At 37.1% G+C, this 27,121-nt stretch overlaps 1 protein-coding gene across 2 annotated transcripts in view; it reads right to left on the reverse strand.

The window, feature by feature from the left end:
* Positions 1 to 3,911: 3,911 nt before the first annotated feature.
* The window catches only part of LOC133525183 (uncharacterized), a 48,259-nt gene continuing 25,049 nt past the window's right edge, over positions 3,912 to 27,121 (reverse strand). Inside the window, exons 4-9 of one of the 2 annotated variants that reach the window (XM_061861458.1) lie at positions 24,197 to 24,214; positions 23,876 to 24,023; positions 19,253 to 19,383; positions 14,751 to 14,888; positions 7,472 to 7,649; positions 3,912 to 6,685 (exon numbers count right to left, since the gene is read on the reverse strand). In XM_061861458.1, the coding sequence (XP_061717442.1) occupies positions 6,545 to 6,685; positions 7,472 to 7,649; positions 14,751 to 14,888; positions 19,253 to 19,383; positions 23,876 to 24,023; positions 24,197 to 24,214 (754 nt within the window). In that variant the 3' untranslated portion in view covers positions 3,912 to 6,544. Of the gene's footprint in view, positions 6,686 to 7,471; positions 7,650 to 14,750; positions 14,889 to 19,252; positions 19,384 to 23,875; positions 24,024 to 24,048; positions 24,215 to 27,121 lie in introns of both variants that reach the window. The other variant, XM_061861457.1, reaches the window with a different exon arrangement.

The following is a 27,121-nucleotide window of genomic DNA, read 5'->3' on the forward strand; positions in this document are numbered from 1 at the left end:
ACAATAAACATCAAATTTACGCCTCGCGCCAAAAATCTGACGGCTCCTGTGCTGCCTCCTACAGTTCATGCACGCTCCCTATACAAAGTGCCCTATCGTGCATGATTGTGGCGCCACCTAGACGGCGCGTTATACAATTTATACATAAAGTGCAATGAGCGTTTTGTGCTCACCAGATGGCGCCACTGTAGGGTGAGGTCCAGAATAACAGATCTCAATATTCTGCTATGGTTATTAGAATAAATTCAATACGTTCTAATATACAAAAAAGTATTTTAACATTTTTGACGTCTTTTGCCTTTTTTTAAACCTGTTTAATTTTGCATGTATCCTTAGTTGGCACTTTTTTTAAACCACTAACATTTATTGAAAAAAAAAAACATTTACTGTATACAAGGTGCCCGTGAGCATTGCGAGACATTTTAACTAAGGATTCCTGGTAATATTTAGAAACTAAAATGTCATATAAAATTTTCTGGATTAGGCCTAGGTTCAGAGATAATGAAATGTTTTTCGAAATCATTATTTCGCCATAAGTCGGTACAAAACACATTTTTGACTGCGATATTGCCACTTTGAGGTCTAGTCTGGACATACCTATTGATTGACATCGAAAAATTAAAAAAATGTATTCGAGAGGCTACCCCCAAATAAAAAAAAGTTTTTAGTAAATTTTAGGTTGTGTTTATTAATAAAAATTACGTTTTATGTACAGGAGTGTTCAAAAAAGGGGAAAAAAAAAAAAAAAAAATTTTTTTGTCGAATTTCAAAAAAAGTCAGATAACATTTTTTGCTTCTGTTGCCATCAGGAATGCACCGTTAAAATCTTTCGCAATGCTCACGGGCACTTTGTATAATGTCCTAATGTTTACCATGATTAAAATATTTACCACAATTATGAATAAGGAGTGAGAATTCGCGATACACGCAACCCCCAGAAATTCTACACTAACGCCCCTAGCGGCGAAATTAAACGCGATAGCCTTCATTTATTAGATAGCGTTTCGATTGGACAAACAAAATCTTAACATGCATTTTAACACTTTAAGAGGTCACTAGATGGCGCTGCGCTGTATTTTTTAGGTCAAGGCAAACAGAATTTGAAATAGAAGTGTATTGTCAAAGAAATCATTGTAGCCACCTAAATTTACTGCCATCTTTCGACACATGATCAAAACATTTAGAACGCCATTTGACTTTGAATACTTTGATCCTTATTCTTTCCCTGATATGTGTTAAATAACAAAAAGTGGCGCCATCTTACCGGGCAAAACCTAAAGGTTATGGCGCCATCGCTCGAAACGATGTCGCCATACCTTTGGCCTTTATTTATTTAAACTTTATTGCACAAACAAAGAAAAATGTACAAAAGGCATTCTCTACCAATCAACCATTGGGTCAAACAGAGATATACATGTTGGTGCAGAAGAGATTCATACATTATTTAACCTATTAGATGCCTTTGGACATAAATTGAATTGAACGAATAAACAAACTATTTTTTTTGGATAAGAATGGAATGTTGATGTTTTGCTGAATGTAAGTTTAAGAGCCCGGTATCGATTTTAGGGCTAAAATGTAAAATTGATAGAATTAGTCGTTGAAATTTACACCTTTTGTTACGTAATGAGGTCGCAAGCGTGCGTCTCCGGTAATATGTGTCGAAAAAGGACAGTTTTTAAAAAAAATCATCAAAAAATTATGGTGGTAAATTATACAAAATGAGGTATAAGAACAGTTTCAGCAAATTTTGTAGATTGTTTAAGTATCAAAATTACGTCGGAATTAAGTCGATTTTCAGACAAATTGTCACTACTTCAAACTTGTAATAACAAAAATGTAGTTGATTAAAGTTGAAGTACAGGATATGTGTAATACAAAATTACCAGTTTTAGTGGACATTTACGAAATTTACAAATAAGAGGTTTAAAATCAGTGCTTTACGCGCGTTTACCTAAACGTCCATCAGAAAAAATTTTTTTTTTTATATTTTTGTTTCTGAAGGAGCTAGTGCTCTTCAAATTTACGCAAAAAACGGCCTAATTTACTAGGCCGCAAAAAGAAGCATGGTATTCAAAACTAAAAATCAAAACAGTCGGACACAGATCATTTCATTACCATTTAGATCTCAAAATTTCGTTACATTTGGTTGAGTTTTGGAGGAGGAAACAGTCGAGTACGAAACATCGTTTTTTGAGATTTTTACGCAGGATTTTTCGGCAAACCTGGCGTTGTCCTTATCGCACTAGTTTTAGGAGCCGCTTCCGTTAGCGAGACGGATATATTCGCCTAGAATATTGAAATCTCAGCTCCTGTATCCTCTTAACAAAAGGTGTAAAATTTGATCGACTAAATCTATCAACTTGTCATTTTTGCGACTAAGAAGCCGTTATCGATAACGGTCTCTTAATAACAATAATTAGCCAATCAACTTAGTTCGAAATCATAACCTATGTATGTTTATTTCTCCTTGATTTTTTCACAAGATGTACCATAATATCTATGCGATGACAATTATATTTATAAAACCACTTTAGACGCCACACTGAAAAGGTTAAAATATAGTATATAAAATAAAACAATCATTTTTAAATTCATTTATTTATCAAATATTTCTAAGGAGCGCATACAGTACAGTCTACATACTAACCATATAAATTTAAATATAAAATCTTATAATGAGGAAACACTCCTAAACAAAATGTTTTAACAGTTCGTCGTAGCCGTAGGAAAATTAATAAACCCCAAAATCAGTCAAAGCCCAAAAACTAGGAAAAAAAATTATACTTTTCCAACCAATTTGAGTAAAGAATAAAGATAATATCGACTTTTTTTCAAATGTCATCCACGCTTGTACTGTGTAACTTTTGCGACGAATTCTTGATTTTTTTTTTATTAAAAAAAGATTTATAAGTTTCATGACACGTGTCCTAAAAGTAATAATACCTGTTAAGAGTATGAAAACCCAAAAATAGGTATACCGTCAACCGGGGTGAATAGGGACAAAACTCAAAATGTGATTTACCTGATAATTTGTTAAACAATACCCACACACAAATTGTATCAAAGATACACATTGATTTCATTGAGTAAGATGCTTCGAATTTGACAGGTAAACGAGATGGCGCTGTACAGCTCCATACATTTTGCGGTGACTCTGATTGTCAAAAGTTGACATTTGACAATGACCGCAACTATGGCGCAGTACAGCGCCATCTGTTTTGGATGGCAAACTAAGGACACGTTTTTTTCTTACATCTTTGATTGTATCATACAAAATTCCTATTATTTTCAATCGAATTTTTGTCCCCATTCACCCCAGCCATCCCTAGTCACCCCGGTTGACGGTATATAAAAAGGAGTATATTGTAACAGTTCCGTGGACCTCATACATAGATACATACAGTTTTAAATATTTGGCTAAAATGTAATTTAATTCCATTCGGATCTTAAAAGCAGTAGAATGAATCTTAGTCTTAGTGCTACCCTATCGAGTACAAATGGTCATGGAGTAGAAAAACGTCAAAAGTTGCAATTGATATATATATATATATATATATTATATATATATATATATATATATATATATTATATATATATATATATATATATATATATATATATATATATATATATATATATATATATATTATAGTAACAGAGTATTGTGCCATCTAACACACCGTGCAAGTGTTAAATCGAGTCTTAGACTAAGGCACTATCTATTCCATTTATTTTCACCTCAGCAGCACGAACAAGCCTACTTTCCTCACTCCAGGGAGTGACGAAAGTACGACTTTCCTCACTCTAGGGAGTGAGACAAAGTAGCTTTTTAATTGAGTGAAGGCCATGAATACAGGAATAAAAACTATACTTGATGTTGAATTTTTTTAACCTTTAATATGTTCTCACTACTGAGGTGAAAAGTTGTATGTGTCACACGAGAGCAAAGTTATTTTAAATGTGTTTTTGAGTCTCGAGTAAGCGAAGGATTCTAAATTAGAATCTCAAAATCAACACGTAAGAAAAACGAACTTTCCTCTCTTGTTGCACAAATAACTATTTCTATATTCTTTACTTTATTCCCGGCTGTCCCAACTTTCATTGAAAACTGTTTTTTTTTCATGTTCAGGGACCAGTTCAGTGAACGACAATAATAAATTCGCAAAATCGAACGACCCTACGTTTATATTTATAATTTCCTGACGATATAGCCGTGTTTTGAGCGCCTTTATTTTACTTTGTTCTTGAATACCAAGTCGGTCACAAACAAGCATACGGCCCGTCTGATGGTAAGCAGTCACCGTAGCCTATTGACGCCTGCAACTTCAAAGGTTACATGCGCGTTGCCGACCCTTTAAAAACCTGTACACTCCTTTTTTGAAGAACCCCATACTGTAGTCCCTCGGGAAAACCTCGGCATAGCCAGGCAATATTTACTGAACATGTATCTATGTGTTGAAGGGAAAACTTGTCACAATTTTAGGCGTCCAAAAGGTTATATTATCAGAAAAACGATGGCGTAGGAATTAAAAATAGGATATCGTATAGAAAACTTAGTCAAACAAGTATACTTATTGCACTAAATCGTTTGAAATCTTAAGGTGCATTTACTGACGCAAGCAATTAGGCCTAAACCGTTTTAAACAACTTACAAAAATTAGTAGAATAAGGTCCACTTGCACCATTCCACTAACCGGGGGTTAACCAGTTAAACCTGGAGTTACCATGGTTACCAGTAGAATTTAACTCTAGGTTAACGGTTTAACCGCTTAACCTCGGGTTAGTGGGATGGTGCAAGTGGGCCTAAGAGTTTAAGGAATAAAATTTCAATATAGTTAATTTAGAATTGAGCTGTCAGAAATATTCCTTAAATCATTTATAGTAAGAAAAACTACAATTAAAATTGTCACTTCTCCAAAATACAAACAGGCTTTATTACTACCAAAGAGGATTTGAAATAGAGGTGGATTGTTAAAGAAAACTTTGTAGCCGCAGTAAATTTACTGCCATCTTTCGACACATGATTAAAACTTTTACAACGCCATTTGACTTTGATCCTTATTATTTTACCCAGATGTGTAAAATTTCTTAAATATCAAAAAGTAGCGCCATCTAATAGATCAAAGGACGAAGGTATGGCGGCATCGTTTCGAGCGATAGCGCCATAAAAGTTAGCCGATGCCCGTAAGATGGCGCCACTTTTTGATATTTAACAAATTGAACACATATCAGTGAAAGAATAACGATCAAAGTCAAATGGCGTTCTAAAAGTTTTAATAATGTGTCGAAAGATGGCAGTAAATTTACTGTGGCTACAAAGTTTTCATTGACAATACACCTCTATTTCAAATTCTCTTCATTACATCTACACTACATTTTCATAGTCACAGTCCGTACAAAATTGATTGCTAATATATTTTTTTATATAATTTAGAGATCATGATTGCCATTAAAATAGGTCAAAAATAATACCATATCTCTTTGACCAAGTAAATTAACTTTTTCTAGAAATTGAATCTGTAGTCCAACTTTTCAAAAGGACTGTGACTTTTCACGAGATGGGCCTCAGACTCCTAAATCAAAAACATTTAGCCAGCGAGTCGTGCCAAAAGGTATTTTGTCTAATTGTAATAATTTTGCCTTTCAAATAAGCTGTCATTTCATAATATAACTTTATTTCCAGGCTTTTTTGAACACGACTCTCTGGCCAGTCTTCATCCGTTGTACAAACTGCAGTTCTACATAGGAGTTTCAATGTAGATGATTAATATTCTCAGCAGCTAAAGTACACATTATGTCCGGGAAATATGATATATCTTTAAAATCGACCTTAGTATCGTCAGTCGTTTCCTTTCTATAGAATCGGTAGTCTTATTAAAGATCAGAAAGGTGCATATGTAAGCATAATCGGCAGTTGATTATGAAAATCCATAATTACTACAAAAACTTCAGAGCCGTAGCGAATTGTACTAGTAATAAAACAAGGTTGATTTATTTAACTATTTTTTTCTACTCGTCGACTTTAATGGATGAATTAAGACTTCATATACCAAACTGTTCGCATACATCACTGTGGGCTGACCGCTCAACTATAATAACTTGTTACGAAACACTTTAGTCAACTGTAATGAATTCGACCAAACACGTGTCGCCAAAGAATATAACAAAAGACATCAACGCGCTACTATTTAATGAATAAAAAGTGCGTTGGTGTCTTTTGTACTCTCTTTATTTACTGAGATACCGAATTGTGGTTAATTATTTAAGCTTTATAGTAGAAAATGTATTATTGTAGTTGACTTGTAGAAAAGAATTGTATACAATAGTGATATAATCAAGCTTTTCAATCTCGTACCTTACTTAGGCAACTCAGCAAGCAACGTGGTGTAAACAAACAACTCTACTGAAAAGCTATTTTGCAATTAGTGAATTTTGGTTGTCACCTAACGAATTACCTTCGACGTCGACTATACATGTCATCCTGTATTACCGTTTTATTCTAGATCTTATTTCCTGGACATAAGCTTCACTTCTCCTCGAGTTATAACCGCATGCGCATCTTCTCGGGCTGGGAGACGAGCCCGTACTTGTCGAGGTGCTCGTACAACGCGGCCAAGTACTCCTTCGGGTGGTGGATGTAGTGCTGCACGTGCGGGGACTTGTCCCAGCACTTCCAGGTGCACTGGAAAAAAAAAGAAAATTATCCACTCATTTGCTTTTGGTAACTGTGGGTACCAGCTGTCACCCTTATTTTATTATAATAATAGAAGTCACTGAAAAATATGGAGCTTGTGAGTGGTTATAAAATGCTGAACCGAAAAGTATACTGAGTAGCTAAACTACTCAGTGACTAGTCGCTCTAGGCTTAAACGCGCTTCAAGCCAAAATTAGCTATCATTAATTTGTTTTTAGAGTCAAAAGAACCTGCCGCTAAAACGCCGCTCCGAGACAATCATAGACATAGACATAGAATTTTTTTATTCAACATCACATCACACACAATCAACAACAATTAGCGACACACAACAACATTCGCTGTTCGCTGTTCGTGTGCTTGTCGCTGTTGTTGTTGACATCAATCGAAACTAAGCTTTAAAATGAGATGTTTAAATTACATCAAACTTGGCATGAACATTTACGTGGCATATGTCTATGTCTAATACTTGTTTTAGTTGTCGTAGCTAGAAGCTAACCCTGCACCGTTTCTAAAAGTGAGGTGAAAAGTGATAGCACAGATCTAGCACCCCGAAAACCCTGAAAGCGACTACCACGTCGTTTGCGACAGACGACGTACCTTGGTGCCCATCCCCAGCCAGCTGTCGTGCACGGCGCGGTTGCTGTCCTCGGCGCCGACGGGGTCGGAGCGGGACAGACGACGTACCTTGGTGCCCATCCCCAGCCAGCTGTCGTGCACGGCGCGGTTGCTGTCCTCGGCGCCGACGGGGTCGGAGCGGGACAGACGACGTACCTTGGTGCCCATCCCCAGCCAGCTGTCGTGCACGGCGCGGTTGCTGTCCTCGGCGCCGACGGGGTCGGAGCGGGACAGCAGGAACAGCGCGGGCGCGCGGCACGGGTTGGTGTGGAACATCTGCGACGAGCGGATGTAGTGGCGGGTCGCTGCCTCTTGGAACGCCTTCATGTGGTATCTGGCACATTTACGTTTTGAGGTTAAGTAGACATGGACACACGGATGGAAGAAAATCTTAATCATTAGCTAAAATTGCTGGTTTGGCTTAAGGTCGGCCGTTCATCAGTTAACCCCTAGTACACAAATAGCCAAGCGAATATCTAACGAACGCAACGTTGCCGCTCGGTGCAACCAAGGGCATTAGATACCTAAGCATCTGTCTGCTCCATTCCCCAATCAACAGCTCGCTTGCTCCATCTACGGTCGAGTCGAGTGAGAAAAGAATTTCAATATTTAGTGTATTTTTTTATAAAGGTAAGGTGAGATTTTTTCGCTTCATGTTTTTTTTTTGTTAAGTATTAGAAGAATCGTAATATTTTTACTGCTTAGATGTATTCTTTGTACCGATAGTTTAAAAGCCAGGTCACCCGAACCGCGTCGGGAGATGATGTCGATCATTTAACCAAAATCTGTTGTCGAACGTTTAACCAGGGCTAGTCACAACACAACCCTGACGCACATTCAGGCGCTGCGCAATGCGCGGGGCTCCGGGGACTCCTAGCTCACAGAACTGCGACATGGGGACCGGGGTGCTGATCAACTGCCACCCAAAATGTCTGCGACCTACATAATAATAATAACTCTCCCGGCCGGTTTCGACCACCTGCGACTGTTTCAGTTCCATTGATTATGGTCGTGTGCTCGCATGTGGCTCGCGTAGCCGATTTTATTTGCGAAGACCCGTGCACATGACGGGCACGAAAGCACATAGCCGCTGGTGGGCGGGCCTTCAGCTCATCCCGTCTGATATCGAGTTCCACAAGTCGACGGGATTCAAAATTTGTTTGCTTAACGACGAAAGATCTCCATACAGGGCTGCCGGCTGGGTCAATGTTGCAGCTCTTCATGTAGCGCTTAAGCACATATTTATACTTGAGAAGTTGCCCGCCGTGCTTTCGCTTGCCCTCCTCCAGCTCCCAGTAAAAGATGCGCTTAGCCTCCCGACCCTCAGCCATCCTTGAAACGTGGCCGCCCCAACGAAGTTGTCGTCGCATAATATAGACGACTTCGATCCCATCCACTGCGGCTCTTCGCAAAATTTCAGCTCAAAGATTCATACAGTTGTGTGCAATATAATAGCAGTAGGTACATAAGAAAATGTAAATTAAGGGAAAACTATAATTTTAGATCAATAATATTGTATCTTTTTATATAATTATTCTGCATTACTTGATATTGTTTCAAAATTAACTGTAACCTTTACTTAAATTATATTGGAAGTAAAAAAAAATATATCATGAAAATCGGCTGTTTTTACTAAGTTGCGGAAATTCCTATAAAAACGTAAATAATAATATAAAAATAATAATAATTCAGCCTATATACGTCCCACTGCTGGGCACAGGCCTCCTCTCATGCGCGAGAGGGCTCGGGCTATAGTCCCCACGCTAGCCCAATGCGGATTGGGGACTTCACATACACCTTTGAATTTCTTCATAGATGCATGCAGGTTTCCTCACGATGTTTTCCTTCACCGAAAAGCTAAAACCCTACGAAAAAAATACAATTGTGTACTATAATTGTAATTTAGAATGTTTCCTATTAATTCCATTAGCTTTACATCTAAACCCAAGTCATCCAGAAAAAAATAAACTTTTCTACTTATAAGACGATCTTCGTCGATTTGCTATTATATTGCACACAACTGTACATTCCACTTTGTTTTTTTCGATCGCAAAGTCACTCCTAGGTCAATATAAAACGGATAATCCCAAATTAAGATCATTATCAGCTCGCATTACGTGTTATGACAATATTGAGATAAAAACTAAACACTATCAAAATTGTTTTATCAACAAAACAAACCGACTGCCACCTGTACACGTGTAACTTTATGGTTAAAAGTCAAATGTTGATCTAGATATACTATTTTAGGAGTTTTACTCAGGGAATGCAATGAATACTCATAGTTAGAAACTACACTAGAATGTTCAATCGGAGAGTCAGAACAAAAAACTTTAGAAATTTTCATCAAAAAAGAATAACAGATATTAGTTTCAAGGCACCGTTTTTTAGAAATCAGAAATTATTTATTTGCATCGATACAGTATGGGGATTTTACAATACAGTTTTACAGTTCATGTGTCTAGCTTGCACGCAAGCGTGCAAATTTATAATCAGTAAAATTATAAACACAGAACACAGACACACAGAAACACACACACAGTGTGTTTTGGACAGAGAAGCATGGCGGTCTTTGGTGTCGGAGGCCAAGATCCACTTCGGGCCGCTGCGCCACAGCAGTAAGTAAATAAAATTATAAAAAATAAATTTAAATTTATATAAAATGTCGAATCGAAATAATTGAAAAAGTTTACATAATAGGCATATCACAAGTAATACAATTATATAACTAAATATCACTAATTTAAATACTATCACTAATTTTAACTACCTATGTCGCATGTCGTGATGTCACCAAGTCACGCGAACCGAGGTTAGAAGTCAAATAATTGACGCGAATCAAGGTAATTATAAAAAAGTTAAAAGCTGATTTTGATGCGGTTTTTAGGGTTCCGTAGCCAATTGGCAAAAAACGGGACCCTTATGGATTCGTCACGTCTGTCTGTCTGTCCGTCCGTATGTCACAGCCACTTTTTTCCGAAAGTATAAGAACTATACTGTTAAAACTTGGTAAGTAGATGTATTCTGTGAACCGCATTAAGATTTTTACATAAAAATAGAAAAAAACAATAAATTTTGGGGGTTCCCCATACTTAGAACTGAAACTCAATTTTTTTTTTATCGAACCCATACGAACCCTTCATGGGCGAGTCCGATTCGCACTTGGCCGCTTTTTTAATAGATAGAGTGATTTAAGAGGAAGGTTTATATGTATAATACATACCCGTGCGAGGCCGGGGCGGGGCGGGTCGCTAATATTTTATAAAGTTTGGAGCAAAAAAACAAATCCTCCCGACTAATTAAATACATGTCGTATGTTAGCATCTTAGACATAAAAACAACGTTAACAGTGCAAAATTTCATAAAAATAACAATATATGGATTATAAACATATATATTTCATTCTGTATTAGTGTCGCGCTGGCGAGGGATTCCGACATAGACGGCCTATACGATAATGTCGATAAAAACATATACCTACATGTTATGTCTGACAGAAAAGATAAAATTTAGTTTAACACTGTTTCTGATAACTTTTATCACGTGCGAGATAGTGGAAAAACTATGTTAAACTAATATTTCATTTTTCATTGATACAAACAGTTTAGTCACTGTGATGGCCTAAGCTTTTCTAGACCATGGCGCCCGCCTCACTCCGGAGTCCTCAGACTTTGGTAACCCCCTACATGTACCCTAAATAACTGAGTACTTTGCTTGTATTTTACTTATTATGATTATTCCCGAATGAAGGTTGAGGGAGGCGATGGCTGAGATACGCGTCATACTCGTGAACGGGTGCTGTTTGTGGAGACCGGTCTGTTTAAGCTTACACGGGGTACAGGTTATGATACACTACTAGGAAATATGGATAAGTTTAACCTAGAGCTAAAAAATAGTTTCAGTGCTCTCTCTTCGGTTCCGGAAGTGAGTGCCGAATCTCAGTACAAAGTCATTCTTGAAAGCATAAAGAGAGCAAGTAGAAAAATTAAGCAGGAAAAAACAAAAACCAGAAAACTGTCACACGCAACATTACAATTAATAGAGAACAGACAAAACAACAAACACAATAGAGAACAACGTAACATTTTGGACAAAGCAGTTAAACGGAGCATTAGAAGGGACATGAGAGATGCCAATACAAAACTTGTAGAAGCAGCTCTAAAGACTCAAAGATCCCTAAGAGCAGCCAAAGAGGGTATGACAAAGCAGAAATCATGGATCACTTGCTTAAGAGATGAGAACGGAGTTAGGCAGAGCAACAGACAGAAGGTCACAGAAATCTGCACATGCTTCTATAAAGCCTTATACTCTGACTCATCTCTTGAAGACTACAATATAGAATACTCCTGCTCTGATATACCTCCAATATCAGGCTATGAAGTAAATTATGCCTTAAAAAGTATGATTTACCAAAAAAGCCCCGGTGAAGATGGCGTTACGACGGAAGCATTGAGACTGGGACGACATGTTCTTCTGCCGCATATCACAAATTTTTTCAATAGTATACTTTTCACAGGAATAATACCCAATAATTTTTGCCATTCCAATATCATTCTGTTACATAAAAAAGGTGACAAAGCAGACATAAATAATTATAGACCAATAAGTCTAGTATCCCACATCTACAAGTTATTCATAAAGGTCATTCAGAACAGAATCGCTCCGCTGCTAGACCAAAAACAACCACCTGAGCAAGCCGGTTTCCGTCCCTCCTTTTCTACAATCGACCACCTTCACTCCCTAAATCAAATTGTAGAGAAATCCAACGAGTTCAAACAACCGTTGTATTTGGCGTTTGTTGACTATAATAAAGCCTTCGATAGTGTCACACATGGAGCCATCTTATCGGCACTGAGTAGTCAACAAATAAACCAAACGTATGTTGAACTCGTTGGACGGATATACAAGAATAGTACGGCCAGCATCAAGCTGCACGCACCAGGTCCTAAATTTAAAATCCTTAAGGGAGTAAAGCAGGGTGACCCGCTCTCTCCTAAATTGTTCACCAGCTGCTTGGAGGAAGTTTTCAAAAAACTGGCGGCCTCTTGGGAGACAAAGGGTATCGAGGTCGGCGATAGGAGGTTGACAAACCTTCGATTCGCGGACGACATCGTACTCTTCTCAACATCGGCAATTGAACTGCAGAGTATGCTACAAGAACTTAGCGACGCAAGCCTTGAGGTTGGTCTGACGATGAACCAATCTAAAACCCAGTTAATGACCAACAGCAAGAAGCACGGGGTGACGGTGGATGGGAACATTTTGCAATATGTCGACGAGTATACTTATCTAGGCCAGATAGTCTCCTTCACAGATCGCCAGGACAAGGAGATTGATAGAAGGATCGAAAACGCCTGGCGGAGCTTTTGGTCTATGAAGGAACTCATGAAAGGTAAACTCCCAATTGCACTAAAGCGCAAGCTCGTCGACATGTGCATCTTACCCATCCTCACCTATGGTGCCCAAACCTGGTCATTAACTGAGGCGCAAAAATCACGGCTCAAGGTTTGTCAAAGAGCAATGGAGCGGAGTATCCTGGGTATCCGAAGATCAGACAGGGTGAGGAACACAGAGCTTCGCTCCAAAACCCGTGTCGTCGATGTTGGGATGAAGACCGCCAGGCTTAAGTGGGACTGGGCTGGACATGTCTGCCGGATGAATGATGACAGATGGGCTAAAATAGCCACTAGCTGGCATCCCCGGTGTAGTCGTGGCAGAGGCAGACCGAGAAAGAGATGGCGGGACGACTTGGATGCGTTTCAGCGGGACTGGCGGGACCTTGCTCAGCACAGGGAGGATTGGAAAGCTAGAGGGGAGGCCTTTGCCCAGCAGTGGGACACACAAATAGGCTATTAAAAAAAAAAAAAAAAATTATTTATATAAGAATTCAAGCCTTGGAGACCCTCTACATCTCTAAGGATAATTTAATATCTTTTTTTTATATTTTATCTATGACACTTAGAGACTTATACATCTCCAAAGAATTTTAGTATTTGTTGGTTTTATTTTTTTATCATAGTTTTTTTTTGTGTAATTTGACATTTAGAGACAGTACACATCTCTAATAAAGTATTTATTATTTCATCGATTCCATATTTTTAATTGTTTTCTGTAATTTTTATTGTTTGTAAAAATGGACATGTAAAAGTGCCCCTGTGGCCTATTTGCTGAGTATATGTTTGATATTTGATATACGTTAATCCAGCACTAGATATAAGCCGAGAGCGAGGCGACTTCTAGATGGGTATTGTCGCTGAGGAAGCTAATATTAAGTCTACAAAAACAGTGTGAATGATTCACGGTTAGTTTCACTAGACTTAAATCGACTAATTGCGTCGAAATATCGAGAGCTCAAAAACAATATAAAAGGTAATCACGGTTTATATCCCGGTCGATTTAAGTCAAGTCTACAAAATATTTAACGCATTCACTGCCAGGGGGCGTGGCCTAGGAACAAACTTGTATGACGGTGAACGCATATATGCGTCGGTAGCAGTGAATGCGTTAAATTACAAACTACCCTTAAAAAGTCCGTATTTTTATGTAATAATCAGTTAACCAGCCGCCTGGTGGGAAGCGGTCATCGTCGTCCATGGACATAAGCACCATCCCTTTGCAGACCCTAGAAAACCCTAAATAGTCGTTTCTTGAAGAATCCCGTGTCTTTTTTCTGCCCGACAAGGCGCGGCATCGGTTTCTAAAATACCGGTTTATTTTGATTTTCCTCCGAACTTTTATAAGAACGCTAACGTTTTAATAACTTTGTAACCTAAAAAACCGGTTTATTCGACGAGTGACTCCACGGCCGGTCGGCCTGGTGGTGTGCCACGTAGACATAGACACCGACATAGGAAGAAGCCGGTTTTTATTGTTCTAAACCAGTTAATTTGACAAGAACTGTTCTCATAAAAACCGGTTTAAAAATAACGGTTATTCGAGCTAAACCGATATTAAAAGGTTTTGCGCCAAATACATGAAGCCTCTGCCCAGCAGTGGGACGTATATCGGCTGAATTAATAATAATAATTATTATACATGAAATTTAACCGGTTTCTGAGCTTTGCTGCCTGAATTTGTCAGGTTGCCGCGAATCGTACGTTATATCGTCAAAATTCAAAAATTTATTCTGCGTAGGCCTCAAGGGCTCTTTTACAAGTCAGTAAAACATTATAGTAACATCATATAGTGACATGAAAAATACATAACAACATTTATAAATACAACAGCCAATACCTGGGTAAAAATTACATTATAATAATCTTAAAATAAATAATTACTACAATACAATAGAGATGTATAGTCTCTATGGTTATAAATACATTAAATCTGGAGATGTAAAAGGTTCCCAAATCATGGTTAAAGACATGAAATTATTTAATAGACAAAATGTGTCACTTCAATACAATATTCAATAAGTCTTTCAAACTGTACTCACTCCATATAGGCCCTGAGGGTCTTCTGCATGATGTGGTTCTTGGGGAACACGGCCTTGGGCACCCCGATGGTGATCTCACTGATGTCGGCCGCCGAGTCCCATACTTGGCATGACACGCGATCCAGGACGGGTTGGTAACTAGAACAAAAACAATAGATCATCATGGGCTAAAATTATGGCTGAAAATATATGTAAGATGTATTCGGGTCAAGCCCGACCAGAAATATATGATCATTGATAAGATGGCGCTGTTGTTCTCATGTATAGGGTGACAGTTCAGTTTAGTATGAAAAATTAAGTTTATTTTTTTATTTATCAAAAAAAGTCGGTACAATATACATTTACATAATATTTCATCATCATCATTCAATAATATTTCTATATACAATATATATTTGTTTATTTACAATGAAATACCGCAATGTGGCGCGTGGTGATCATATATTTCTAGTCTAGCTTTAATTTAGAATCAGTACCGAATCTCGGGTAATTTCGAAAGTTTACTCTGATATAAAGGGAATATCGGCTATTTTCGGAATAACCCGACGTTTGGAGGAGATTCCAAATGACTACAAATACTAACAATACCACTTTTTACTGCAAACGCACATGTTCATTTACCCTAAGCTATTAAGAACTTATTTTACGTGGATATTATTTACGCGAGTACAGAATGTGAATTCGACCAAGCCCGAATTTTGAGATATATGACCCCTAGGCACTTACTCCCTTATTCATAAACATGTACTAAAGTTACGATGCCGCTAATAATCGTTTGTCCCTTTCCATCATACCAATACGTCGGAAAGGGACAAACGATTATTAGCGGTATCGTAACTTTAGTACACGTTTATGAATAAGGGGGTTAGAATTTAGAAGGCCCCCTTCTCAAAACCATAGGCCTGCTGGGCCTCGTAGGCCTAGGCGGAAAATCCGGCCCTGAATGCGACTGAAAGAAGCGGTTGGATTCACAAACTTAATTAGTATCTACATAGATACATACAGTACATAACCGCGAGTAATATTATATGGTCCACCATGTGGTATTGAGGTGATTTGTGTGAATCTACTACACTAAATCCATTATTGGGACCATATCAACTTGTAAAATAGACTACGGATTGGCATAGCGATCCAAAGGGGGAATGCAGCCAGCCTTATGGGAACCCTTCCACAGGGATCTGGCCTGGGTGATCTAGCTTAATATAAACATATTGGGCTAGGTCACCCATGTTATGTTTTTTTTTTTTAAGTTTCAATTTTAGTTACGTAGGTAGTTTTAATTTTAGGTTACATTTTATTCTAAGTTTGTTACTATTATTTAAATAAGGAGTTAGAGTATTTAAAATTACTCATTAGTACGAGTAGACTACTTATTTAATGATTACACATTTAGGTATGTAACATATAAAATAAAAATAAAAATACTGCTAGACTCCCGACAATTGGTAAACAAAGTTGTTTACAAACATGTTCCACAATGCACTTCCGTATTGGCCGCATTATTGTTTGTAGTTTTAATACCTCTGACCTTGGGCCTAAATTAAACCACATCAGATGACACGATGCTATTTATAATTTGGTAATGGCCTTGATATAACAAGGGTCATCAACCTTTAAACTTAAGGCGATTCAGCTTTGCACGTGCAGTCGCCATTGGATATATCCGAGCAGCTTGGGTGTTCACAAATATCTGAACAAAGCCACTATTACGAAGACTATAAAGTACATGTTTAGATATTTTTGAGCACCTTTTCCGCCCTTATATATCTGATGGCGACTGTACGCGATATCGAATCAGTCTTTCAATTCATTCAAAAGTTTTAAAGTCGTTTTGGGTGACAAATTTCGACCCTTGGAGTTTGAGTCGAGTACTTTAGTCTTTTTTTAATCCCCGAAGCGAAAACAGGGGTTTTGGTTCACGCCAATGTTTGTCTGTTTGTGGCATCGTAGCTATCCGACGAATGGTCCGATTTAAATGCGGTTTGTTTTACGTGAAAGCGAGTTTCCTTGCGGTGGTTTTTAGCTATGTTTGATAGAAATCGATCCAGCAGTTTCAAGAATATCAGCTTTCTTCCAAAATGTTGTAAGGCATTTTTGGTATTAAATGGATTATTTAGCATATAGCGTAGGGGGTTTTTAGGGTTCCGTAGCCAAATGGCAAAAAACGGAACCCTTATAGACTCGTTATGTCCGTCTGTCCGTTCGATTATGTCACAGCCACTTTTTTCCGAAACTATAAGAGCTTATACTGTTCAAACTTAGTAAGTGGATGTATTCTATGAACCGCATTAAAATGTTCACACAAAAATAGAAAAAAAAAACAATAAATTTTGGGGGTTCTCCATACTTAGAACTGAAACTCAAAAAATCTTTTTTCATCAAACCCATACGTGTGGGGTATCTATGGATAGGTCTTTAAAAATGATATTGAGGTTTCTAATATCATTTTTTTCTAAACTGAATAGTTTGCGCGAGAGACAATTCCAAAGTGGTAAAATGTGTCCCCCCCCCCCCGTAACTTCTAAAATAACAGAATGAAAAATCTAAAAAAATATATGATATACATTGCCATGCAAACTTCCACCGAAAATTGGTTTGAACGAGATCTAGTAAGTAGTTTTTTTTAATACGTATTAAAATTAAAAAAAAAAAATTTTTTTTCGTCAAACACATACGTGTGGGGTATCTATGGATAGGTCTTCAAAAATGATATTTAGGTTCCTAATAACATTTTTTTCTAAACTGTATAGTTTGCGCGAGAGACACATTTCTAAAGTGAAAAAATGTGTCCCCCCCCCCCTGTAACTTCTAAAATAACAGAATGAAAAATCTAAAAAAAATATATGATATACATTACCATGCAAACTTCCACCGAAAATTGGTTTGAACGAGATATAGTGAGTAGTTTTTTTTTAATACGTCATAAAATTAAAAAAAAAAAAATTCATCAAACCCATACGTGTGGGGTATCTATGGATAGGTCTTCAAAAACGATATTTAGGTTCCTAATATCATTTTTTTCTAAACTGAATAGTTTGCGCGAGAGACACTTCCAAAGTGAAAAAATGTGTCCCCCCCCTGTAACTTCTAAAATAACAGAATGAAAAATCTAAAAAAAAAATATGGTATACATTACCATGCAAACTTCCACCGAAAATTGGTTTGAACACTTTGAACGAACTAGGGCTCTAGCCAAACTTTGAACGAGATCTAGTAAGTAGTTTTTTTAATAAGTCATAAAATATTTTTTTTTTTTCATCAAACCCATACGTGTGGGGTATCTACGGATAGGTTTCTAATATCATTTTTTCTAAACTGAATAGTTTGCGCGAGAGACACTTCCAAAGTGGTAAAATGTGTGTCCAAAGTGGTAAAATGTTGAACAAGATATAGTAAGTAGATTTTTTTTTAATACGTCATAAATGGTACGGAACCCTTAATGCGCGAGTCCGACTCGCACTTGGCCGCTTTTTTTAAATTAAAATTTAATAGTTATGTTGAAATTCTTAAACCTTAATTCTTCAAATAAAAACTTATATAAAGTGCACTCCGTTCTGTTGGTGCCAGTTGTATATAACGACTTAAGACCTAAAAGTTTATAGTTTGACTCACGTATTAAGAAAAACTTCAGTACCGCATGAAACCTACTTATACAACGTTGCATACAATACTTTTTTCCACTACTGACTTGTAAATAAAATGCTAAATTAATTTAAAAAAAAACTTTAAGCGCGGAATACGTCAAATGAAATACATTGTCTATGGTGAACTTTGTTTTTAATTTACATTCACTAGACGGTGAATGTCATCATATCAAACATAGTTTTTAGATAGATACATAATCCGTTTATTTGTTTGCCACAATACACACAGGAAATACAAGGGTTCCGCACCTCGAAAGGAAAAAACTGAACCCTTACAGGATTACTTTGTTGTCCGTCCGTCTGTATGTCTGTCAAGACCCTTTTTCTCAGGAACGCGTGGAGGTATCAAGCTGGAATTTATATCAAATACTCAGGTCTACTGTCCCTTGAAGCTGTGAAAAAATTAAACTTCTAAGCCAACGCAATCAAAAGATACAACCATTTATGCCGCAACATTTCGACACCCGCAAGGGAATCAAAACCTACAGGGTACTTCGCGTGAACTCAGAATCTTGACATTTGGTACGAAGCAACGTCTTATAGCGTCATAAAGGAAAAATTGCGATAACCCTACATTTTTTGTTACATATTTAATATATACCTACAGCTTTGTACGGAACCCTCGGTGCGCGAGTCCGACTCGCACTAAGCCGGTTTCTTTTTAAGTTGGCAGCAATGCACTTAGTTTGAAAACTGCATTAATTTGGATTTTGTTAGGTTGATAGCCATTCATCGCAACATCTGTTATGAGGATATGTTAGATAGAAATTTCTTCAAACCTGTGTATGTAATTAACTAGTGTTCATGAATGTATAAATGACAGATAACAGTAGAGGAGTAGAAAAAAGAACTAACGTTTTAGGGTCCCTCAGGGCGTGCACGCACAGCTCGCCCCACATGTAGCCCGCGACGGAGAACCCGTGCACCGTCAGCGTCGAGTGAGAGTCGTTCGCGGTGATGAATTTCAGCAGGTCGCCCGCTACCAGCTAAAAAGAATAACATATTTAAGGTATGGTATAGTTTATACCTGAGTATGAAGGTGAGAGGCTCACAGGTCTCATTCTACATTAACAAAAACATATTTAAAACATATGAAAACCCCATTTCCACCAAACAGCAGAACAGTTTTAGTACGAACAGACAAGGATTTTGATTGAAAAATCCGCATACAGGCACGCATGTCACACAACACCCCTCTTTTCGCGTCGGGGGTAAAAAAGGTTTGACTAAAACTTTGTAAATATAGTAAAAACTAAATAAATGATCACGAAAATGTTATTTTCGGCTACAGAGTGTAAGGTATCTATGCTAACTTTAAATTTTAATGATTTGTAAAAATACACATGATTTATAAGCGTGAAGCTAAAGAGGTAACCGAGAGACAAAGTTACTTTCGGATTTATCCACAGAAATATGAATATCTATGCATTTATGATATTAGTAGGGATTGTGATACCTCTAATTATGTGATAAAAATACACGTACAGAAACTGCTTTAAAAATCCTAACTAATGACAAAATTGATGTATGGTTAAAAGTATGGTTGAACACGTAAATGTATACAAGAAACAAATAAAATGTTACATAAGTCAGAATCGTTCCTCCGAGTTTTATTGGTTGGTTAGTGTTCAATTTATCTTCAACTGCCTGTCTATTACTAGACTGCGTTAAGGTATTTTAGGCTTGGAATTTTCCATTCGTTCTATGTGGGCTACTATTTTATTTACAGTTACAAGAAGTTTATAAAAAAATCCAGGACCAGTCTGGCTTAGTGGGTAGTGACCCTGCCTATGAAGCCAATTATTATTATTAATTAAATACTTTATTTCAGGCAAAACCCATAAAAGTGTTAGTATTACACAACATAACTTACAAGACTATTGTTAGTACATACAGAGATCACAAACACAGACATAACCGGATGAGCATAAAATAATAGAATGTCAATAACTTATCTCTACAGTAATTTAAATTGTCCATTAAACAATATAACATAACAATTACAATTAAAATATAACAATTAAAAGCATTAAATTAAATTTTGAAAATTAAAAAATGTATAGAATTAAAATTAAATTTCGTCAAATATTTAATGAATACCAAAAAATAAAAAAATAATGTGAAATAATAATAATAATTAAAATATGTCACCAATCAAAATTAACAAAAGTAGTGTGAAGGCTGATCCATCCAATGGGCCCGGGTTTGAATCCCAGTTGTGTGATGAACACAGATATTTGTCCCTGAGTCATGGGTGTTTTCTATATATATAATATTTATCTATATATACGTATGTATACCATCGCCTAGTACCCATAGTACAAGTTTTGCTTGGTTTGGGACTAGGTCGATCTGTGTAAGATTGTTCCTAAATATTAACCTAATGTTTTAATAAAGTAAAAACGAATTAATTAATGAGAAATCATAGTTTATTATTTTACGTTACGTTCATAAATTATAAAAATATACGTTTGTTTCTTTCTCATGTAAGATCAAAGATTATCAAGAAGTTCTCAGAAATAAACACAAAGGTGAATAAAAGGTTCAGAATGAATTTGCATAAAGATAACCTAAAATATTTTCCATTTGGGCATAAAGCCAGAATCAAGTCAATAAACTTTTGAATATCACGATCTGTATCTGTACTTTTCTGGCAATCCTGTCAGACGAAATTACTCACAATATTATGAATTTTATAACATAGCGTAATGTATTTTAATTCAGAATTTATTTCGGTTATAATTTGTGAAACTTCATATTTATTTATTATTTATACTTCATTGCACATCATCTTCACTTCATCTTCACACCCTAAGAACCTAAATGGTCGCGTACTGTGCGGTTTAAGAGGAATTTCCTCCCGCGAACGCTTAGGCTGTGGAATGAGCTTCCTGCCAAGGTTTTCCCGAGGGGCTACAGTATGGGGTTCTTCGAAAAAGGAGTGTACAGGTTTTTAAAGGATCGGCAACGCGCATGTAATACCTCTGGTGTTGCAGGCGTCCATAGGCTATGGTGACTGCTTACCATCAGGCGGGCCGTATGCTTTTTTGCTACCGTCGTGGTATAAAAAAAAACCATAAAATATTAAGTACAAATGGTGGACTTAATGCCTTAAGGCATTATCTACCAGTCAACCACTGGGTCAAAAAGAGACGTATTTTAGGTGCAGGCTTTGTACTTAAGAATAATTTACCGATATCACTACCTACTATTAACGAATTAAATACTAATTAATATAATATAATAAAATCATAAACTTACATTACCTATACATGTACCTACTGTGAAACACTACTTACATCTGTCAGATAAATGCTTCCGCAACATGCGCTTGAAAGTGAATTTACTGAGCTTTTCTGATATTGAGTGCAAGGTCGTTCCACAGGCGTATCGCCTGAACAGTATAGGAGTTGGTCAGGAAACCGGTGCGATGAGGGGGAATGGAAAGCTTAAATATTCATTATTAATCCTCTTCCTCATAACACTAAATTACTTGGTCGCATGCGTCTCGCTTTTTTTAAACTATTGTAAGCGGCACAGGCTCAGCCTAGTGTCAGAGTCGTTTAAAAAATTGTAAAGTATGTTTTGTGTTAATAGAACGAGCGAGCGCAGCATAGCGAACTTCTTACATTCAACTTGAAATAGTGCTGGCTAGGGGCACGTCCCGGCATTTATATGTTTTAAGCTGAACTATCAGAGGATAGTTTGACGGTCAATAACTTAAGTAAATGTGTTCTAAATTAAATGATATTAGGTAAACGTGTAGTCTAGGGCATTATATTTTAGTCATTGAATTATTAGCAGGCTCGATCAAGGTGTTATGGAGCTAGAAGGCCCAAAAGCTATTTGTGAGGGGTCTTGTTATCTGGTCATCTCCTTTGCAAGAAAGTATGACTGGCCATAGTGTAGATATATTGGTAGGGACAGGGACTGTGATTTATCAGTTCAGGGCGAACTACTAGTAAATAATTTTGTATTAACGACAAAATACTCTCAACTGACCCTCTGTGAACCTATATCGATGCGAGGTGTACGAATTGTCAGATAATGTGACGGACGATAGCTCAGTCGCCATCAAATATATCAGAGCGGCCGAGGTGTTCACAAATATCTGAACGAAACTTCGATTATAAAGACGTGAAGGTGCCTGTTCAGGTATTTTTGCCGCTCCGATATATCTGTTAACGACTGCACTCGTACACAGTATCCTACAGTTCAAATCTAGACTTAAAAAGTTGTATATGAATCATCAAAAGGAATTCCAGGATATACACGTTAGCAGCCCGGTGAGGGATGCGTTCATAAAGTTAACTTTTAGGTAAATACAACCATGATGCAAAATACATGTTATTTATTATTCTGTTCCAGTGTTAATTACCCCGTAAAAACTCTTGTTACCTACTAAATGTTCTCATTTTTTATGTCTATTGTATAATTCGCTAAATAATACCGATACCCCTTCAATTAGCTGACCAAGGGCGGGTATAAATTAAACCCAGCAAGCTGTACCGCACCTTTTTCATTACTTACACAATCAAATTGTTGCACATTGTTGGGATAAATACTTACCTACACTTTGTCATAAGATGGACTTACCTACCTAACATTTGTATCTATGAACTGCTGTAAAAAGTAATGAAATAAACGTATTTGTATTTGTACATTTTATTAATATATTTTACCTTAAAAGAGATACGTTTAGTGACGATAATAAGTTACTTCATAAAAAAAAAAACAATTATTCAGTTAAAATTACGCTTTAGTATCACAATTTCGAATTGCGATACAAAATCGTAAATTATGTTTATGTTATACAAGAATTTGTGGTAAGTATAACATTATCTTCGAATAGTTCGAATGGTTCGGTAATATTGTCGACAGGAGATTACTTGAGCGTGTTCTGTTTTTATATCACCAAAGTTTTTTGAACTGACAAAGTGTACTTGACTTTTTGCTAAACAATAAAAAGTATTGTAAAAAGTCTCGTCTGGAGAAACGAGAACATTGAAGATTTTAAACAGCGATTTAGTGGTCTAACATTTAGGTACATGTATAGAAATGGAATTAACACAAATTAATGATTTTGCAACTACTAGGAAGGTACTTATTAGAATGTCAATCTGATGTTTAACGCAAGTAGAATTATTGTTTTCCTAAAATAATAGACCATCATTTGTATAACGAGACGCCAACAAATCGGGCGCCATTTTGATGCTATCTCAGAGATTACACACTAGCTATTAAATTGTGACGATTATAAAAATTTGCCTCACTCTGGCCCGGGCGAGCAAGACATACGACCGTGCTGTAGGTGACCGCCAACAAATCGACTGGCGCAACTCTAGAGAAAGACATCAGGACATGTCTACGACGAAAGGATAGTGGTAAAAATGAATCATTTGTGAATTAACGAGACATATTTCTAAGAAAGGAAGTATTTTTGTGATGATATTTTTATTTATTGTCAGTATCACGTACCTGCGATCCCTTAACAGGCCACATGAGCTGCCACGGTGTGCACGACACGCTGAGCACGTCAAACCCTTGCTCAAGGTATAGCGTGGCATATTTCATGCCGTGCTTCTGACGTGCGAGGAGCCAGTTGATCATCACGCAGAGGGGACGGTTGATTTATTGTCAGTATAGAGTACCTGCGATCCCTTAACAGGCCACATGAGCTGCCACGGCGTGCACGACACGCTGAGCACGTCAAACCCTTGCTCCAGGTATAGCGTTGCGTATTTCATGACGTGCTTCTGACGTGCGAGGAGCCAGTTGATCATTACGCAGAGGGGACGATTGATCTGCTTGTCGAGTCTGAGGACAAAAATATTGGTTAGTTTTAGAATAAGAATAAAAATGTTGGTTAATGCTTAAATTTACACATCCGTAATGGATCGAAATCGACATTTAAGTCGAATTTGATAAAAAAAAATTGATTTATTTTTATCTGTACCAAAATCCGACGAGTGCTAAGTCTAAAAAAATCTTAAAAAGTCTTTAATTTAAATATATAGAGATAAATCTGTATTGATGGCAACATTGCACAGGCGCCCCTTATTTACTGGCGCGAAGTGAAAATGCCAAAGGAAAAGTTGTCGAGTTAGTGTAATAGTGTTTCGACATTGGCTGTTATTGGCTACGTGCGAAGTGCATTGTGATGGTAAAGCGATCCCAGCGCATAAGGTGGTCAAAATTTGAACAAACTGCGGATATCATCTTTAACATTTCTTACAAGTTATATGGCTCGAAATGAAACTTTATTTTACGATTACTCCTGAAATATTAATTTAAATTGTATGGTGTGAGGGACCATTGTAATCTGTATGAAATGCTTTATATAACTAGCGTATTTAATTTGATAATTATTAATACTGTATCCGTGTAAATAGCTTTGCAAATTACACATATTATGTGATCTTTTTTTAGAAGTTAAGAATGGGTATAGTAAGTTATCCTTAAAAGATAGACATTCAACATCGCAGACTTTTTTGTAGACCCATGAAAGAGAGACAACCCCACCATACATTGTGTTGTTATAGCTCAAATTCAAACGGATTAGGCAGCGTTTTCGATTAAAGCTCCTAGCCAGCGTGATTTTTTCCGACATCGTTATATTTCAACCAATTTACACAGAACCTTAACAATTTATATACGTAAACCGTCCTCAAGAATCACTCTATTGATAGATGGAAGTCGTATGAAAATCCGTTCAGTAGTTTTTAGTTTTGGAGTAGTTTTATAAGATGTAATGAATTGACGTTTTCCCTTAGACTTGCGGACGCTAGGTAGCGTGACAGTCGTGCACATAGCGGATATCATATTATATAACCTCGTGTGGTAGGCACAACATTATAAATTACTAGGGTCTGTCAATTAATTAGTCCCTATACATTCCATGACTATTCTCTTTCCGCACAGACTCTATCAATACTATCATGATGTCTCTGTCACACGATGTTGTATAACAATTTATAACAGCGAGCAACAGAGGCGGCGTTAAGCGGGGCCTACGGCCTCGCGGTTCTAGGCGCCTCTCGCCTCAAATAAGTATAACTTGAACACAACGTAAAAATGTTCGTTATTTCTTGCGCCACCAGAGGGCCTCACCTGTACCTTGCCCACATAAAATTTTGGTCTTGCCCCGCTACTGGCGAGCAATGTGGGCACCAGTATTAAGTAGGACTATGTACTCGTAAATACGTAGACGTTTTTTTCCGACGTGTTTTTAAATCGGTTCAGTGTTACATGTATTAGATACCTATAGCTGCCATTACAATGTTTACACAATTAGAATGTAAATATGTAATATAAATACTCTTAATATGCGGCTTTACACCTTTGCTCATAATTGTAATTGTCAGATCTTGAACAAACATCCATTTAATACAGGAGTTGTATGCACATTTGTAGGTGATATCTCATACTGATTACCACAGAGCCGGAGTTTGATTTTTTAGTTCTTTGCTTGTATCTTTTTGATATACTAAAAATATAAAAAAATCTAAGTGTGCAAAATGCGTTTTATTGATCGCTAAAAATTTTAACTGCGAAAAAAACATCGTGTGTATCAAATTACAGGAAACAACATGGCGAAAAAGGTTATGACGTTGATTTTTGAAACTAAAAATAACTAACAAAATGGCGGAAGAAAAAATTAAAGCTTGAGCAGTTTTCAAAATCATACTTTTAATTAAGCGAATTGCATTTTGTAATACAAATGAACTATAAATTTCAGCAATATTATATCTAACACAAACAATGTTAGGTATGTCTAGAAAGAGGTACAAGTTCAGCTGCGGATCAGCAACGGTACATGGAGCTCGGTCGCGAAGTCCAAAGAAGATGTCGTCAGGACTACAATGCACACATCAACAACGTTTGCATAAAGGTTGAGCAACATAACATACGTAGCGAAACTAGGGACTTGTTTCGTAAAGTGAGGGAGCTAGCTGTTACGAGTAGAACCTGTTCCATTGAAGACGAAACCGGGAATGTCGCAGATTTTGGAGCGCTCGAAGTGATACTGCGCAGCACTGTATGATACAGGGAGTACAGAAACTATGGTAGAGAAACTGTTACGAGACGAACCCGAAATCCTTCGTTCGGTAGTGGACGGTGCTATTAAAGTGTTTAAATGTGGAAAGGCGGCAAACAAGGTATTCCTGCCGAACTGCTGAGGAAATATGTAATGAGGTGAGAACGGGTTAATGGGTGACGGAATGCGTAGGATCAGTGTTTATCCCCGTACACAAAAAAGGATCTACCAAGACGTGCATTACAGAACATGTCCATCAAATTGCCCTTAAAATAAGTCGATTCACCTATGCCTTACATGAAATTAAGAAATGCTCCGATATAAAAACAGCGACTTGTGCCTATTATGCTTACGCATACGCATGGCTAAAATATCGAATAGTCTTATGGGGAAACAGTTCAGATACTACACAACTGTTTATACTCCAAAAACGTTGCTTAAGAATATTAGTTAATGTGGATCAAATGACAGGCTGCAAACACTACTTTATAGAACAAAACATGTTGACTCTACCTTCAATATACATCTTAGAAGCTTCTATGTTCGTGAAAAACAACTTGCCATTATTTCCAGAATACTCAGACGGATCTTCTTTACGACCTAGAAAAAAACTAGCTCTACCTGAGACCAAATTGAAGATGGTTAGCTCTGGTCCTTTTGCCATGGCAATAAAAATATTTATCAAA

The sequence above is a fragment of the Cydia pomonella genome, chromosome 14 (genome assembly GCF_033807575.1).
Source record: "Cydia pomonella isolate Wapato2018A chromosome 14, ilCydPomo1, whole genome shotgun sequence".
Lineage (NCBI taxonomy): Eukaryota > Metazoa > Arthropoda > Insecta > Lepidoptera > Tortricidae > Cydia > Cydia pomonella.